This window comes from Rhincodon typus, chromosome 6, assembly GCF_021869965.1.
Source record: "Rhincodon typus isolate 14 chromosome 6, sRhiTyp1.1, whole genome shotgun sequence".
NCBI lineage: Eukaryota > Metazoa > Chordata > Chondrichthyes > Orectolobiformes > Rhincodontidae > Rhincodon > Rhincodon typus.
In genome coordinates, this window is record NC_063337.1 from 14949294 (window position 1) to 14965603 (window position 16310).

The 16310-nt window shown below is 43.9% G+C and overlaps 1 protein-coding gene across 1 annotated transcript; it reads left to right on the forward strand.

The window, feature by feature from the left end:
* The first annotated feature begins 6647 nt into the window (after window positions 1–6647).
* On the forward strand, window positions 6648–9783 carry LOC109930650 (macrophage-expressed gene 1 protein). The gene has a single exon (XM_020530104.2). It carries the CDS (start codon window positions 6744–6746, stop codon window positions 8898–8900), a length of 2157 nt encoding a protein of 718 aa, XP_020385693.1. The 5' UTR covers window positions 6648–6743; the 3' UTR covers window positions 8901–9783.
* The last annotated feature ends 6527 nt before the right edge of the window (window positions 9784–16310 follow it).

Here is a 16310-nt window from a genome sequence, read left to right on the forward strand (position 1 = left end):
AATGCCCAGAAAGTTTTTCAGGAAGGTCTAGGAACTATCAAAGGAGCCAAGGCCATTTTACATGTTGACCGGCATGTAATTCAATGATTTTGCAAAGCCCTTGAGGTGCCATTTGCCTCGCATGCAAATGTAGATGCAGAGATCAGGAGGTTGGAGAGTCAAGGAATCATCAAACTAGTCCAGTTTGCAGAATAGGCACCACCAGTCATACAATTGTGAAGCCTGATGGGTCGGTTCACCTTTTGTGGAGATTTAAGCAAATGATAAACCATTTCTCACAGATGGATGAATACCCAATCCCTTATGTAGAGGGCTTATAGGCCAAACTGGCGGGGTGGGGAGGCTGTCCTTCACAAAGCTGGACATCAGTCATGCATACCCGCAATTACGTCTAGATGAGGATTCCCAGAAGAATGCCACAATTAATACCCATAAGGATTTGTACCAATATACAAGACTGCCATCTGGGGCATCATCAGCCTTCACTCTTTTCCAGCGGACGATGGAGAACATCTTACAAGGTCTACCCCAGGTCGCCATTTATCTGGATGACCTGAAAATATCTGGGAAGACCAATAAAGAGCACTTGGAGAACGAAGGTGTTAGAAATGAAAATGTTTTCCAGGCACCCCCAAGTGATCTACTTGAGTTACAGAGTTGACAAGACCGGGTTACACCAGCTGGAAGATAAAGTGAGGGCGATCAAATGTTTCCCAGCTCCCACGTGTCTACCAGAGCTCAGATCTCTATTTGGGTTGGTGAATTATTAGGAAAATTCATAATTAACCTGGCCTTCATCTTGGCACCTTTACACCTACTATTGAAAAAGGTTCAACCTTGGAAGTAGTTTTGAGGGAAGTGAGAAAGCAACTATCATCATCTAAGGTGTTGACCCACTATGATCCCAAGCGAGATGTGGTGCTAACATGAGATGCCTCCCCGTATGAGCTCACTGGTGGCCCAATGGAGAGGAACACTCTATAGGGTGTGCTTCCTAGACCTTGCCTGATGCTGATCACAAATGTGCCCAGCCATCTATGATGTGAGAAAGTTCCACCAATACCTTTACGGATGTAAATTTGTAATAGTAATGGACGACAGCCCCTGCTAAGGCAGCTTAAAGATAAGGCCATGCCTCCATAGCTTCTGGTCGAATTCGGCAGTAGGCTCTTACTCTAAGTGTGTACAATTACAAGTTGGAACACTGTCTGGGAGTGTTGGCAAATGCGGATGCCTCTCACTGGAAGATACCACTGGTGGTGCCTCTACTGGAAGAGTCCATTCTGGTTTTAAACTTTCTAGACACCCTTACAGTCATTGCTGACAATATCTGATGGTGGACACGAAAAGATCCCGTTCTGGCAAAACTAAAACAGCTGGTGGTGATGGGGAAAACAAAAGAGCCATCACAACTAGAATTGAAACCTTTCTGGTCCCGGTGAGACCAGATCACAGTCGAAGACAGCACATTTATGGGAAGCAAGAGTGATTGTCCCATGTAAAGGTCACCGCTGTTGACTATGCAGGCCCTTTCATAGGCTCAATGTTCTTAATCATTGTGGATGCCCACTTCAAAGTGGCTGGACATGCATAGAGTTCATTTGTCAAACACTGGGACTTCCTACAAATTAAGAGGGTGGCCATTGGCACCTGCATAAGTCCAAGTTATGCCTGCCTCTTAGGATATGTGGAACAGTCCATCTTCTGCAGCTACACTGGCACCATCCCTTACCTCTTCCTCCACTAGATTGACTGACTGTATCGGTGCTGCCTCGTGCTCCCAAGAGGAGCTTGAACAGTTCATCCGCTTAACCAACATCTTTCACCTCGACCTCCAATACACCTGGACCATCTCTGACATCTCCCTCCCCTTCCTGGACCTCTCTGTCTCCATCTCCGGCAACTGACTTAGCACCAACATCCATGTCAAACTCACTGACTCCCACAGCTATCTTGACCACACCTCCCCTCACCCACCCTCTTGCAAATCCCACACTCCCAATTCCTCTGCCTCTGCCGCATCAAGTTCACCAGCTTCAAAATCTCCCTAACCCCAGCCTCATCCCATGTCCAACCCTCCCTCTCATCCCCGCCTCCTTGACCTGACACAACCTGTCCATCTCCCTTCTCAACTATCTGCTCCACCCTTCCCACTGACCAATCTCTACAACCCCCTACCTGCATCCACCTATCACCATCCCACTTACCACCCCTCTCCAGCCTCACCCTCCCATTTATTTCTGAGCTCCCTTACCCCTCTCCCCAGCCTTGATGAAGGGTCCAGACCCAAAACATCAACTTTCCTGCTCCTGCTGTGCTCCTCCAGCTCCACATTTTATCGACTGTGACTTCCAGCATCTGCAGTCCTTACTATATCCATGTATAAAGTTCGGGTAGGTGCAACGATCCTGAACAAGCATGTGGACTGTATAAAAGCTGCAAACTTGCAAATGGGTTGGGAGCAAATTGTGCCTGGTTCCTTGAGAGCCTTAATGACTGTTCCAGAACCAGTGGGTTCTCCCTGTCCATCAAGCTTTGAAGATACTTCAGAATTTGAGATGGTCATGGTGAATGTTGCCATCTCTATGTTTTTGCTGTCTGCAGAAGAGAATGAAATCCTTCTGAGATGTTCTGGGCGCAGAAGGCAAGCTACTGTGTGTTACACACCACCCATTTCAGAGGCAGATTTGGAGGAACCTGACCTGGTGCTAGAACACCCCAGGAGGAGCTACAAAAAAACGAACCACCTATGTCCTCAGACTCATAGGGAGAGGGATGCAGTAATTGTAATGAGGTCAGGTAGCCAGGTAGACCTTATCAGAAGAATTCCCTGATTGGGGCTGTTAATCTAGTGAATCGGGCAGTCTGGCTGACAGATATATAAACAGGAGTGTCAGAGGTTTTGTTCACTCTGAGGAAACTGAATCAGTGTCAATGACTGTCCATGTAACTAATGGATGACTTGCGATGGGATACCAGCCCCTGTGGAGTTATTTCAATCCCGGTGTTTTGACAGTTTTCTCCCAATTGTTGAAATGTCTCTCTTTTTGTTTTAGCTTATCCTTCCATGTGAGCCATATCAAAGATTTACATCAATCCTTCACCTTGCCTTTTCAGTGTGGCATCAGCATCTCTCTACCTCGTCCCCGTGCCCACTCTGCTTTACCATTGTCTGTATGTAGGCAAACCCAAAGGAAAAACCGTCTCGCAGTGTTGCACCATGGGATTTGGAAAAGGGCCCAGTCACTGACTGTAAGCAGTTGTGTGGAGATGCTGCAGCATTTGCAAAAATCTTTCTCATGGCATCTGGAGCAGGGAGGAAGAAAACCTCTGGGTAATGACAGCAAATTGACAGTCTCTGCTAACTGCGGACTGCACTTGAAGTAGTTCTTCTGCAGTATACGAACTGACACTCAGTCAAAAATAAAGCCCTGCTGTTTTCCTGATATAAAATATAATTCATTTTCATCACTCTCTGAATAGCACTGCTTGGGAGGGTTATTGAGGCAGGAAACCTCACAGTCTCCAAAAAGATGAACATTTGAAATGTCATAACGTTTGAATCTATGGGTGAGATGCTGGTAAGTGGGGCGAGTGCAGATTCAACAAGATGCAGAGCTGGATGAACACAGCAGGCTAAGCAGCATCATAGGAGCAGAAAGGCTGACGTTTCGGGCCTAGCCCCTTCATCAGAAATGGGGCCCCACCACTTCCATACACACACTACCCTCTGTGGAAAAATTTGCCCCTAAGGTGCCTTTTAAATCTTTTCCCCTCTCTCCTTAAACTTATGCCCTCTAGTTTTGGACTCGCCTACCCTGGGAAGAAAAACCTTGCCTTTTCACTCTATCCATGCCCCTCATGATTTTATAAACGTCTATAAGGTCACCCTCCAGCCTCCGATACTCCCGGCATCTCAAGTCCACCTCTTTCACTGGAATTCAGTTAACTGTTTGTAGTGAAATCCCCTTCCATTTTCCTGCTAGCTCTGCCTGTTCGCATAGCCCTTGTTGGCTTAGCCCTTGCTGATACAGGCTCAACCTGTTCCTTTCCAAGCACACATTTTACACTGAATGTGTGATGGTGGTGTTGTTGATGGGGTTATTTGGCTGGTGAGAGGGGATTTTGTGGGAGATAGGTTGGGGTCTCCATCCTATGTCCAATGCTGTAATACCTTCGTAGGTCATCACTAGTAAAAAGGCACTCATCGGTAAATCACCAATCCCTGGTGAGGAAGATGGCAGGCAAGTTCATTTAAGTTGTGGGGCTTTCAACCAAACTTTTTTCATTGAAGAATCACGAGCTTTCCTGCTTGCAGCTCCATGGTGCAAACAAAACTTCCCATGCTTGAGTGATGTTTGCTAGATTCTAACAGCAGGCTGAAAAGTCTAGTGTTAGGATCCATTGTACACTGTGTAGTTAAGTTAGGCAGCAATGTAAGATTCTGGATCTTGTATGAAATCAAGCCTTTGATCAGTTTCTTTTAGAAAATGAGGCAAAAATATAACTGAAACAAAAGTTTGTGGTTCTTAACTGCTATCTTAGAGGAATAGATTGGCAACAATGGCAAGATATGCACAACCTCTATCTGTCAACTACATTTTTCCGAGACTCCTGTCATTGGTTGCCCAATTTAGGCATCATCATAGAGCCTTCCCAATGCTTTTCACTGTTGGCCTGGCTTTGATTTTTGAAGCTCTGGTAAGCTGATTTCATCCAAACCTCTCCTGCCCATACCCTAACTTATACGACATCTTGTTCAGCCATCACTCTGTGCTTATTGACCACCTTTGGCTCCCAGTCCAGTGACAACTTTATTTTAAAATTCTCGCACTTTTTTTTCAAATCCCTCAAAGGCCTCACCCCTCCCTGTCTGTTTAACGTATCTAGGCCTAAGATCCTCAAAAATCCCTGTGCTGCACTAATTCTGATCACTAAGAGGTCCTGGATTTTCTTTGATGTACCCACTGGGAAACATTTCTTCAGCTACCTTAAGCGTGGGCTCCTGAATTTCCTCCCTAGCCCTGAATGAATCCCTACCCCTCTGTCTTCCTTTAAATTGTCTGTTGTTGTTGATGATCTCGGTAGCGTGTAACTGATTCATGTCTCACGATCTACCCAGTTTCATTTCTTCAATGCTGGTCTGAAAACAAACTTTTTTTTTGTCCTACTTCTGTAAATCATGACCAAAGTAAATGCCTGTCTTTGAAGCAGGAGCAGAGACGCTTATTCAGGGTGAGGTCTCAAGCTCTTTTGGAATTCAATTAAACTAATTTTCATCAACCCAATTCCACCCCACCCTCCCCAACCCCAACCCCAACCCCACACCCTTCCTACTGCCCTGTTGCCTGGTGAGAAATTGACAGGATTGCATCAGATACCTGTAGCATAATCTTCCACCCTCCCACTAAATTTTAAACTCAGTGGAAGCTCATGGGGGCATGAGTGACTTTCCTTTAGTACAGGATTGGGGGCTGGATGGGATGGTCGGCGTGGACTTGATGGGCCGAATGGCATGATTTCACACTGTAGGGATTCTTATGAATTCATGGGATGCGTCTGGCTAGCACTTATTCTTAGAAGTCCTTGAGAAGGTGGTGAATACACGAGTACTGAAGCCTTACCACTTTTGCACAGGGCTTTGGTGAGATCACATTTGAAGTGTTGTGTCGGATTTGATCACCGTATCATAGGAATATATACCCAACTGCAAAGGCATGCAACAAAGGTTCAGTGGATTGCTTTTTGGGATATGAGTGTTATACTATGTAGAGACCTGAGCAGGTATAAATCTGTACTTTAGAAGAATGAAATATGATTCACTTGAAGCATTTAAGATTCTTCAATGGCTTGACAGGGTGGGTGGATGCTTAGAGGCTTTTTACACCCCCCCCCCACCCCTCACTGGAGAGTCTTAAGTAAGTGAGTGAAATCTCGGGATAAAGGGTCAGCCATTTTACAGTGGGATGAGGAAGAATTTTTTTTCCCAAGGTTTGTGAATTCTCTCTGGAGAGAGTTGAAGACACTCAGCTGTTGATAGAGAGGCTGAATGGCCTTCACATTTCCCAAATGTGACTGAGTTCCTGTCACCCACCCAGCTTGTCCCCACATTTCCCATGCCTAATCCACCTTCCCTGCACGTCTTTGGACTATGGGAGCAAACCGGGGCACTAGGTGGAAACCCACCTAGAGGCAAGGAGAACATGCAAACTCCACACAGACCAAAGGGGTGGAATCGAACCCGGGTCCCCAGCACTGTGAGGCAGCAGCTGCCTTCCTACACAACAGGCTCCAGGGGTTGAATGGTCTCCTCTTTATTTGTCATAGGTGCTGGGATTGAATACCCTACATTTTCCCATGGAATGTGATTGAGGTGTTGTGTGGCCTTTTCTTCTCATGTAACAGACCGGAGGGGCTGAATAGCCCGCTCCTCTTCTTACGCAGACATTGCAGAGGGACAGTCGCCTTCCACCCGAATGAGTTAACAATGCAACACCAGTAAATTCCCTCTTGAAGAGGAGGCAGATGAAAGCGCTGGCCGGTGAGTTTACCTTGTGATGTGGGGTGATTCTGGGCTTCTCTCATAGGGAGTTTCACTTCGTGACCCAGCATTACGCCAGAGAATGAGGAAACAACATATTCTGGCGTGAAATGAAACAGAAATCCATCACGGGAGCTCACTGGCCAAGAAGCTCAGCTCCGAGAAGGAGCTGCGAGGGGGAGAGAGACACTGCTCTGTCGGGATGGGTCTGCTCTTGGCTCTTGTGATCGTGTACCTTCTGGCTGTGGGGACAGCGCAGAAAGTGTCTAGTGCAGACGGTCTGAAGGAATGTAGGACGAGCCAAAGCTTGACAGCTCTGGAAGTGCTGCCTGGGGGAGGCTGGGACAACCTGAGGAACTTGGACCGGGGCAGAGTGATGAACACGAGCTACTCGCAATGTAAGACCACCGAGGACGGAGCCTATTTCCTCCCAGACCAGGTGTACGTGGTGCCGCTGAAGCGGACCAGTATCGAGACGGTGTCCGAGCTGATCGAGAACTGGCGCACTTACAAAAGCTCCACCAGCGCCTCGGTCAACGCCGAGGTCTCCTTCCTGTCCTTCCTGAACGGCAAGTTCTCCATGGACAGCGAGAGGGTCAAAACTCACCAGGTGCGAGACAGCAGCATGACCACCAGAACCCAGGTGAGGAACCTCATCTATCAGATCAAAACCTATCCCAATTTCCAACTGGACCAGGGCTTTAAGGATCGACTGATTCAGATAGGCAACTACATGGAGAACAACCAGACAAGAGCCGTCTCCTACTACACCCAGCTGCTTGTTCTTAACTATGGCACCCATGTGTTGACTGGTGTCCATGCTGGTGCCAATCTGGTGCAAGAGGACCAAGTGAGATCGAGCTTTGTGTCTGACAGCTGGAGTCGGAAGTCCACCATCACCGCCTCTGCTGGTGCCACCTTCTTCCATACTGTGAATGTCGGCATTGATGGCAACGTCGAAACCATGGCTGAATTCACCAGGCAGTATTTGGGCAACAGATCCCACTCCATGATCGAGAGCAACGGTGGGATTCCCTTTTATCCAGGGATGACACTGCAGAAGTGGCAGCAGGAGATCACCAATCAGCTGGTGGCCATTGACAGGTCAGGACAACCCTTGAGTTTCTTTGTTAACCCACAAACTATTCCAGAGCTCCCGGAACCCACAGTCAGGAAGCTAGCCCAGGCCGTTGACGAAGCCATTTCCCTCTACTACACCGTCAACACGCATCCCGGCTGTTTGGATCTCCACTCCCCCAACTTCAACTTTAGGGCTAATGTTGATGATGGGTCTTGCAAGGATATGGGCACAAATTTCACCTTTGGGGGCATCTACCAGGAATGTACCGGGCTTTCAGGTGCAGATGCCAGGCCCTTGTGCGAGGCACTGGAGCAGAAGAACCCGCTGACAGGGTCATTCAGCTGCCCCTCTGAGTACACAGCTATTCAGCTGCACACAGGGGTAGAGGAGGAAGCCTACAGTCAGTATGAGTGTCAGCGGCGCTGCCATTCATGTTGGGCCTTCTTTAGCTGCTGCAAGGATGTGTGCGGAGATGCTTACTATGTGCGCCGAGCCCAGTTTAAGGCATACTGGTGTGCAGCCATGGGCCCAGTGACCCAGTCCTCGGGCTACCTCTTTGGTGGCCTCTACAGTGCAGATGCTGGGAACCCGCTGACCCAGACCCGCTCGTGCCCGCCATCCTTCTACCCATTGAACCTCTTCCAAGACCTGAAGATCTGCGTGAGTGATGACTACGAGATGGGACTCCGCTACTCTGTGTCCTTTGGCGGCTTCTTCACCTGTGATGTTGGCAACCCACTGGTCCAGCATTCCAAAGCAGGACTGGACACTGTCATGAAAACAGAGCCGAGTGCTTACCCCAAGAAATGCCCGAAGGGTTACAGTCAACACCGAGCCATCATCAGTGATGGGTGTCAAATACTCTACTGTGTGAAATCTGGTGCCTTTGATGGGTTCAATTTGCCCCGCATCAATCTTCCCCCATTCTCACAGCTCCCTCTTCTGACTGCCAGTGCCACTAACACTGTGGTTGTTCTCTCTCAATACCAAGAGCCTTGGCTTAAGGACACTCAGACCAAACTGTGGAGAACAGCCCACGGATCCGAAGTTCACGAGTTGTTTAGCAAGAGTTCTTCCGGCGGGGCCACAGCCGCCATTTCTGTTACTGTTACCCTGGCCCTGGTGGCTCTGATTGCATTTGCTTGCTATGGTAGGAAGCGATGGAGAAACCGTGGTTACCATGCATTGGAGAGATCCTCAGTGATTTCCAACGCTGAGACTGAAGAACATCAAGACCCATCGGACTCATATCCTCAAGGCCAGAACAGTGGTGTCTGATCAGAAAAGATACACCATTGGGTTGGGGGAGGGGGTGAAATTGGGGCTGAGTACCTTGGTGCATCTCATTAAATTGGACTGGCCTGCAGTGTCTTCCTCATTTATTTTTATCCCTGTCTTAAATTTATTCCATTGCACCTGCTTTATTTCTCAGTGATTCTTGGATTCTCAGCATTATATTTTGCTTAATAGCATACTTGGGTACAACTCATTAAATTGGAAGAAGGACTAGGGTGCGGATATTCCTATTTTCAGTCATTTGTTAGTATGGTGAAAGCAAATCAGTCAGTGGGTTGGTTGAATGATAAGGAGACAAGATGGTTTATTGATGGAAATGGGAAGTGAGCAGGAGAGATGGATTAGGCAAGTGTGATATTGAAGGGGACGGGACAGTCACCAGAAGTGTGGATTAAACTGGGTTGGGAAATAAGAGGTATGAGGAATGAATATAATAGTGTGGGTATGGACTGACTAGGATATTCGAGGGTTTGGAAATGAGGAGGAAATTGAGATTAGACCATGTGATAGGGTGAAACGGTTTTTGTCTGAAAACATTCTGTGATTTGATCTTTCTCGAATTCCATAAGTTTTCTTAAAATTCTCAGCATTATATTTTTGTTTAATAGCACTGGTCAATGTATGGTACGGATTTATACAAAACACCCAGATTTGATATTGTGAGTGTTCTATCAACTGGGCTTGTGAATGGAGTGACTGGGGAAGTTAAATGTAATTTTTACTACCCACGGTAAATATTGGGTGTGACAGACTCAAACTGAAATCAACTGCGGAAACTGCTAATAAAATCTCATGAGACAAAAAAAAGATCAAACTTTGAAATGGAATAGATGTGCGTTTGCTAAATAAAAACGAGCTGAATCTATTCACTTGCTTTTTGTACATGTTTCAATAATAATTTTAATTCATATCACACCTTAGTGAAACATTTGGAGTCACTTCATTGTTATTGATCAGCAAGATTTTATGCTGAGCTGTTTATGGAAATCTTAGAAGAACTGACTCATCTCCTTTAAACTGGTAGATTTTAAGGTAAAGGTAAAGTTGCCATAGTTTAACCAGACCGTAGGGCTGCCCTCTCATTAGAGAGAGAGGGAGAGAGGGAGAGAACTGGTGATTCACAGGGTCACCCTGCCTCAGGTAAGGGGAGAGGGTGGGAAAGAGAGTCCTTCATGGTAACCTCAGACAGTGTCGGAATTGAACTCACACTGTTGGTATTACTCTGCTTTGCAAACAAATCATCCAGCCAACTGAGTTCACTGACCCTCGTGCTACGGGTAGGTTAATGGAGTAACTTAATTGCGGTGAGAAAGTTAGAGAGGCGGACATTTAGGCAAAGAATTCCAGAGCTTAGTGGTTGTCAACATCTGGGTTATATCAACCTTGATCAAATTACAGAGCAGACATGATGGGTTAAATGGCCTAATTCTGCTCCTAAATCTTACGGTCTTGTGGGTGAACACAGAAAAAGGAACACAGACCTAATAGGGGAACTAGAACAAAAACAGCCAATGTGGAAATGTGGTAGTTCAAAAAGAACTGTTTCTCAACAGATACTGACTGGCCTGCAATGTCTTCCTCATTTATTTTTATCCTGCCTTAAATTTATTCCATCACACCAGCTTTGTTTATCAGTGATTCTTGGATTAAAAAATTGATTTTGATACACCTTAAACACCAACTCACTTCAGGACCAGCATATTTGCGGTTGTAATGAGCATAATCTTCAGGATTCACTGCAGCACCACTTAAATCTGAAACCTTCACTGCCTCTAAGCACATGGATAGCTGGTGCAAAGGAGCATGATCATGTCCAGGTTCCCCTTCAAGTCACACACTACACTGACTGAATGTATATTGCCCTATTCCTTCTTGTAACTGGGTTAAAATCTGTGGGAGTACTTTTACCACAAGGACTCCAACAACTTAAAGAGAAAGCCTGGCACCATTACCATTTCATAGGCAACTGTGGGTGGATAAACAATACCCATATTACAATAATTTATTTGTGGCTTAACTACAATGACTGATTTGTAGAATATCATTTTTTATTAAATATTATTTCCATTATTGCCAGCCCTCTGAATGTTATGAATAATTGTTTACTATCTCCAAATATTTATTAGGTACATATTTACACAAATGGTGCATTTTTAACCTCTTATTGGACTGAAGATCCATTTAACTGTTCCAGGGTATATTTTCCAACTGTTTGTTACTGGATTAGTAAAGTTCTGGCTAAAGTTCTGGGGGCATGGATTAGAATCTCACCATGGCAGCTGGAATGAAAAGCTAATTCGATGGTGACCATGTAACCACTGACACGTTATAAAAATCCATCTGGTTTACTTTTGGAAAGGAACTTTGCTATCCTTACCTAGTCTGGTCTACATATGACTCTAGACTTACAGAATGTGGTTGAGTCTCAACTGCCCTCTGAGCTGTAAAGGCTGAAAATAAATGCTGGCCTAGCCAGTGACACCTCCATCCCATGAACAAATAAAAAAGAACAGAATTTTACACAATTCATTACACATCACTCCATTTTTTAAGAAGGGCAAAAGAAGAAAACAAGGGAATTACAGACCAGTGAGCCTAACATTTGTGGTGGGGAAATCGTTGGAGTGTGTAATCAAGGATGGGTTAACTGAACACCTCAAAAATTTTCAGTTAATCAGGGAGAGTCAGCATGGATTCATGACCGGTGGTGGTGTGTCTATGTATCTGTTGCCCTTGTCCTTCCAGATGGCAGTGGTCATAGGTTTGATCATTGGGTGTAAGGTATTCTCAGTGTGGCTGTATATGGCACAAGTTCAGTGCATTTCTCACTCCTGTGCCATTGCGATCACGTGAGCCATCTTCTACTTTGTCTGCAGGTGGAAAGTGGACCATGTTTACAGGGTTACAAAAAGCTGAGGTATTACCTGTTGTGTTATTAAGAATGTGTGTGGCCACTTTGCTGTGGAAGTGATGTACCATCTCTCCCTCATATTGAGCACAAGTCCATCAGGTAACAGTTAGCAGTTAACATCTTTAAGCCCGGCAGGAAAAGGAGAGGTTAGGTCTACGGGACGGTTTACTGAGCAGACAATTAAAGCCTGCATCATCACCACCTGCCCCACCCTTTGCCTTCATCTATGTGGTACTATACCTTACCCACTTGCTACTCTGCTCCTTCATCCACTTACGTTATATCATGGCTGGCTAAGTGGCTTTAAGATCTTTAAACATTTTATTTCCTGGAATACAGCAGCTATTGCAGTAAAATGGGATATGGTTTCAGCAATGATCTACTTCAATGCTCCCTTTGTGTTTGCTAATTGGCTTCTGCTGTGATGGATTCTGCATCAGAAATAGAGTTTCTAACTCAGATCAGAAGATTCAAATCAATACTTTTCCCCTACTCCTTGGGCAGTTTCTCCCCCAACCCCCCACAACCTCATTTTATTAAATCCTTTTTGACTCTAATTTAAAACATCAATCTCTACTGTATACAAATACATGAACAAGGAGCAGGATTAGGCCACTCAGCCCCTTTAACCTGCTCCATACTTTAATAAACATTATCGGCCGCAAAATCATGGAATCCCTACAGTGCAGAAAGAGACCATTCAGCCCAATCAGTGCACTAACCCTCCGAAGAGGAGCCTACCTAGACTCCTATTCTATCCCTGTAACCCTATGTTTACCACGGCTAATCCACCTATCCTACACATTCCTGGACACTACGGGTCAATGCTTAGCACGGCCAATCCACTTAACCTGCACATATTTGGACTGTGGGAGGAAACCAGAGCACCCAGTGCAAACCCTTGCAGTCATGAGGAGAACGTGCTAACTTCACACAGATAATCACCCAAGGCTGGAATCGAAGCCAAATCCATGGCATTTTGAGGCAGCAATGCTGACCACTGAGTCACCATGCACCTGATTAAAAAAAAGAAAAATATTCCACCCAAGATATCTTCTGTGCTTTCCTCCTTCAGCTTTTGTAATCAGGAAGTTTTCAGCCTTGAAAATTTTAACTCCCCCTCAACTTACCTTCCACCTTTGAGTACATTGTTCTTTTCCTTGTTGTGAATTCCCCAGTCCGTAACTATGCAGCCAACCCAATGACCATACCAGCTCATGTGGCTTTGCCACTCTAAATGTGATTGACTCACATGATCAGCAATGATCTCATTATATGTCAGAGCTGACTCGATGAGCTGTAAAGCCTACTCCTGCTTCTATTTCTTATGTTTTTAAGACATAAAAGATTCTTAGCTGTCCTTTGAAAGGGCCGAGCAAGTCTCTCATTTCAAGGGCAGTTAGGAATGTGTAAAAATTACTGAGCTTGCCAGCTACGCTCATATCCCATGAAAGCACAACATCTCGTAAAAATCTCAGTATCATACTTGAAATCAAAGTGAGATTTTGGCTGTATATTTGCACTAATCCTGATAACCTATATCAATATCTACAAACTCACAGACCTCAGCACCAAGTTAGCTAATCTATGGCTGAAACCTTTATCCATACTTTACTTACCTTTAGACTTGATTGCACTGCGAACTAGCCAGCCATGTTCTACTCTACTTGTGTCCTATCACGCCATCACCTTTGTGCTCACTGGCTTACATTAACTCTCAGTGAGCCATGTCTCAATTTAAATTCTCATCCTTGTTTTCAATGGCTGCCAGGGCCTCGAGATCCCTTCCTATCTTCATAAAAGCTTTAAAGATTTCTTCACTCTTCTAATTCTGACCTCTTGAACATGCCTGATGTTAAGCACTCCACCATTTATCACTTGTCTTCAACTGCCTAAGCCCTAAACTCTGGAATTTCTTCCCAAAACCATTGCATCTTTCCCAACTTCTTTAAAAGTTCCTATAATCTGCTTCCTTGACCAAGCTTTTAGTAATCTGCTCTAATGTTTCATCATGTAACCTGGCATCAATTTTCTTTTAATAACACATCTGTGAAATGCCTTTGGATGTTTTGGTGCTGTATAATTGCAAAGTGTTGTTATTGTTAAATATTTACTCTCCATCTTAACAATTCTATGCTTGGCCTGGGTGTTTTAGATGTTGGCATGAGTTGCAAGAAATGTGAAATGTTTAATTTGATAAAATTGAAACATCCACATTGGTTAGCATAAAATTCCCTCTATTTTGCACTAGATAAATCAAATTGCTCCATAACTTTCAATGGTTTTTCCTTTCATCAGTTCCAATTAGCAGCTTGCATGCATTTGTCAGAGCAGCATATTTCTGAGAATTTTACAAAGTGTCATTACTGGTACACATCGATGGTTCAGGAAACACGCTAAAAAAATTGGAGCAGTGCTCATTTAGCCTCTCATTTTTTTTTACCATTTATAGACAGAAACCAAGACCCTGCGTCTTCAGGATATGAGGGTAGTGTTCATTTCTGGTGTAATGAGTTAAAATCAGGTTTTTGAACTCTGACTGCACATCCATTCGCAGCTGAAACGATGAAATCCAACAACATCTATGTGCACCTCAAACTCTTTAGTCTAGGTGAGTAAAATTGCTGCCAGCAGCTGAGAACAAAATGATTAGGAGCTCAGTCGACTGCAGCCAACTGGGGACCTGTTTTGTTAGAATGACATTGATTCTTACAAGAGATTACACTGTTGTAGCTGCTTTGAATTACAATTTGTCATTTTTCAGTTTTCTGAAGAGCTTTTCTGAATATATTGGATTTGTCACTTCAATGGAAAGCTCCTCAAATAACCAAATTACAAATGATTAACAAAAGATTTCAATTGAAAGAAATCTTGATGTCCTTTAGCAAACCAACTTGAGGGAACTTAATTAGTTAAGGTATTGACTGAAACTTATATGGAGTTCTGACGGGGTAGATAGGAAGAAACTGTTTCCAGTGACAGGAGGATCAGGAAATGAAGGAAAGCTGGGGCTGGCGAAGATGAGGGGGATTTATTTTACTCAGTGCATTGTTATGATTTGGAATGTGTTGTCTGAAAAGAGAGCTAGTTGGCAGCACTTTCAATCATAGCTTTCAAAACGGAATGGTTAAGAAGTATTTAGTTGAAAATGAAAAGAGTTTGTGAGGTTATGGAGGAAGAGCAGGGGACTGGGACTAATTGGATAGCTCTTACAATGAGCCAACACAGGCATGATGAACTAATCAACTACCTTTTATGTGAAAAACTAAAGCTACAGACAACAAAGATTAAAGGTTAAAAATTATAGATTAGAACAGTATTTCTCAACCAGTGGGACACATCAAGTGCTAAATTTAGTAAAACTTATTTTCAGTAAAATCAATGCAATTTTTAATGTCTTTAAAAATTTTCATTAATAGCTTATATAAAATGCACATAAACCTAAGAATATACTCCTTGGAAAAAGTATGACTTTGTTTTTATCATGGTGGGACTAGAGCCTTTTTAAAAAATAGTTGGTGGCACATAAAGTACAAAAGGTTAAAGACCATTGCGTTCGAAGATACAGTTTAGAAAATCAAAGTTTAGAATGTGGTTGACACCAAAGGCATGGTTTTAAAAACTTGCAGGGAAGAGTATACAATTCAGATGCCGTGTAGTTATCTATTATTGTTCTTACAGGGTGTTTTTACATCTTGTTCTAGAGCAAGTGTGGTATTGTATCAGAAAGACAATTAACATAATCTGAGCAAATGCAAGGTATTTTTCTTCAGTTACAGTCACTTCAGTTTTTTGGCATCATGATGCAATGTCCATTTAATTTCACCATATAATCTGAGTAATTTGTATAAGCCTGTATCTGACTATCAAAACAGACATAAAAGAATATTTGTCCATGTATTTACTTTTGTGAGAGGTTTCCCTCCAATATTTGTCAGGATTTGAGAATGACAATTCTCATTTTAAGCAAATAATTTATTTTTATATTTACATATTTTTTATCATTTGTCCATTCAATATTGAGAAAAGTCAGTCCTTCTGGGGCAGAATTGAATACATTATGCAGTAGAGGCAAAGGAACTTTACAGACCTGTGAATGTCTCACCCTGATTGTCTGTTCAATGACTCACCATTCTAAACTTCAAAATTAAATTTCAATGGCATATTTTAGGTCCTGAACTTAGGGGTGACGAAGATAATGAGGAGTATGGACAAGGTAAATAGAAAGATTAACAACAAGGGGACGTCACTTTAAAGTGAAAGGCAGGAGGTTTAGTGGTGACTTGAGGAAAAGCTTTTTTATTCAGAGGATGGTGGGGGCCTGCAATGCACTCCCTTGGGGTGTAGTTGAGCTGGGAAACCTCACAACTTTTAAAAAGCACTTGGATGAGCACTTGAAGTGTCATAACATTCAAGGCTGTGGATCTAGAGAAGGAAAGTGGGACGAGTTGGGTAGTACTATAGTTTTGGTGGTACAGATT

Bases quoted from the DNA above. Each gene is read 5' to 3' on its own strand.
- LOC109930650 (XM_020530104.2), top strand. From the start codon at position 6,744: ATGGGTCTGCTCTTGGCTCTTGTGATCGTGTACCTTCTGGCTGTGGGG.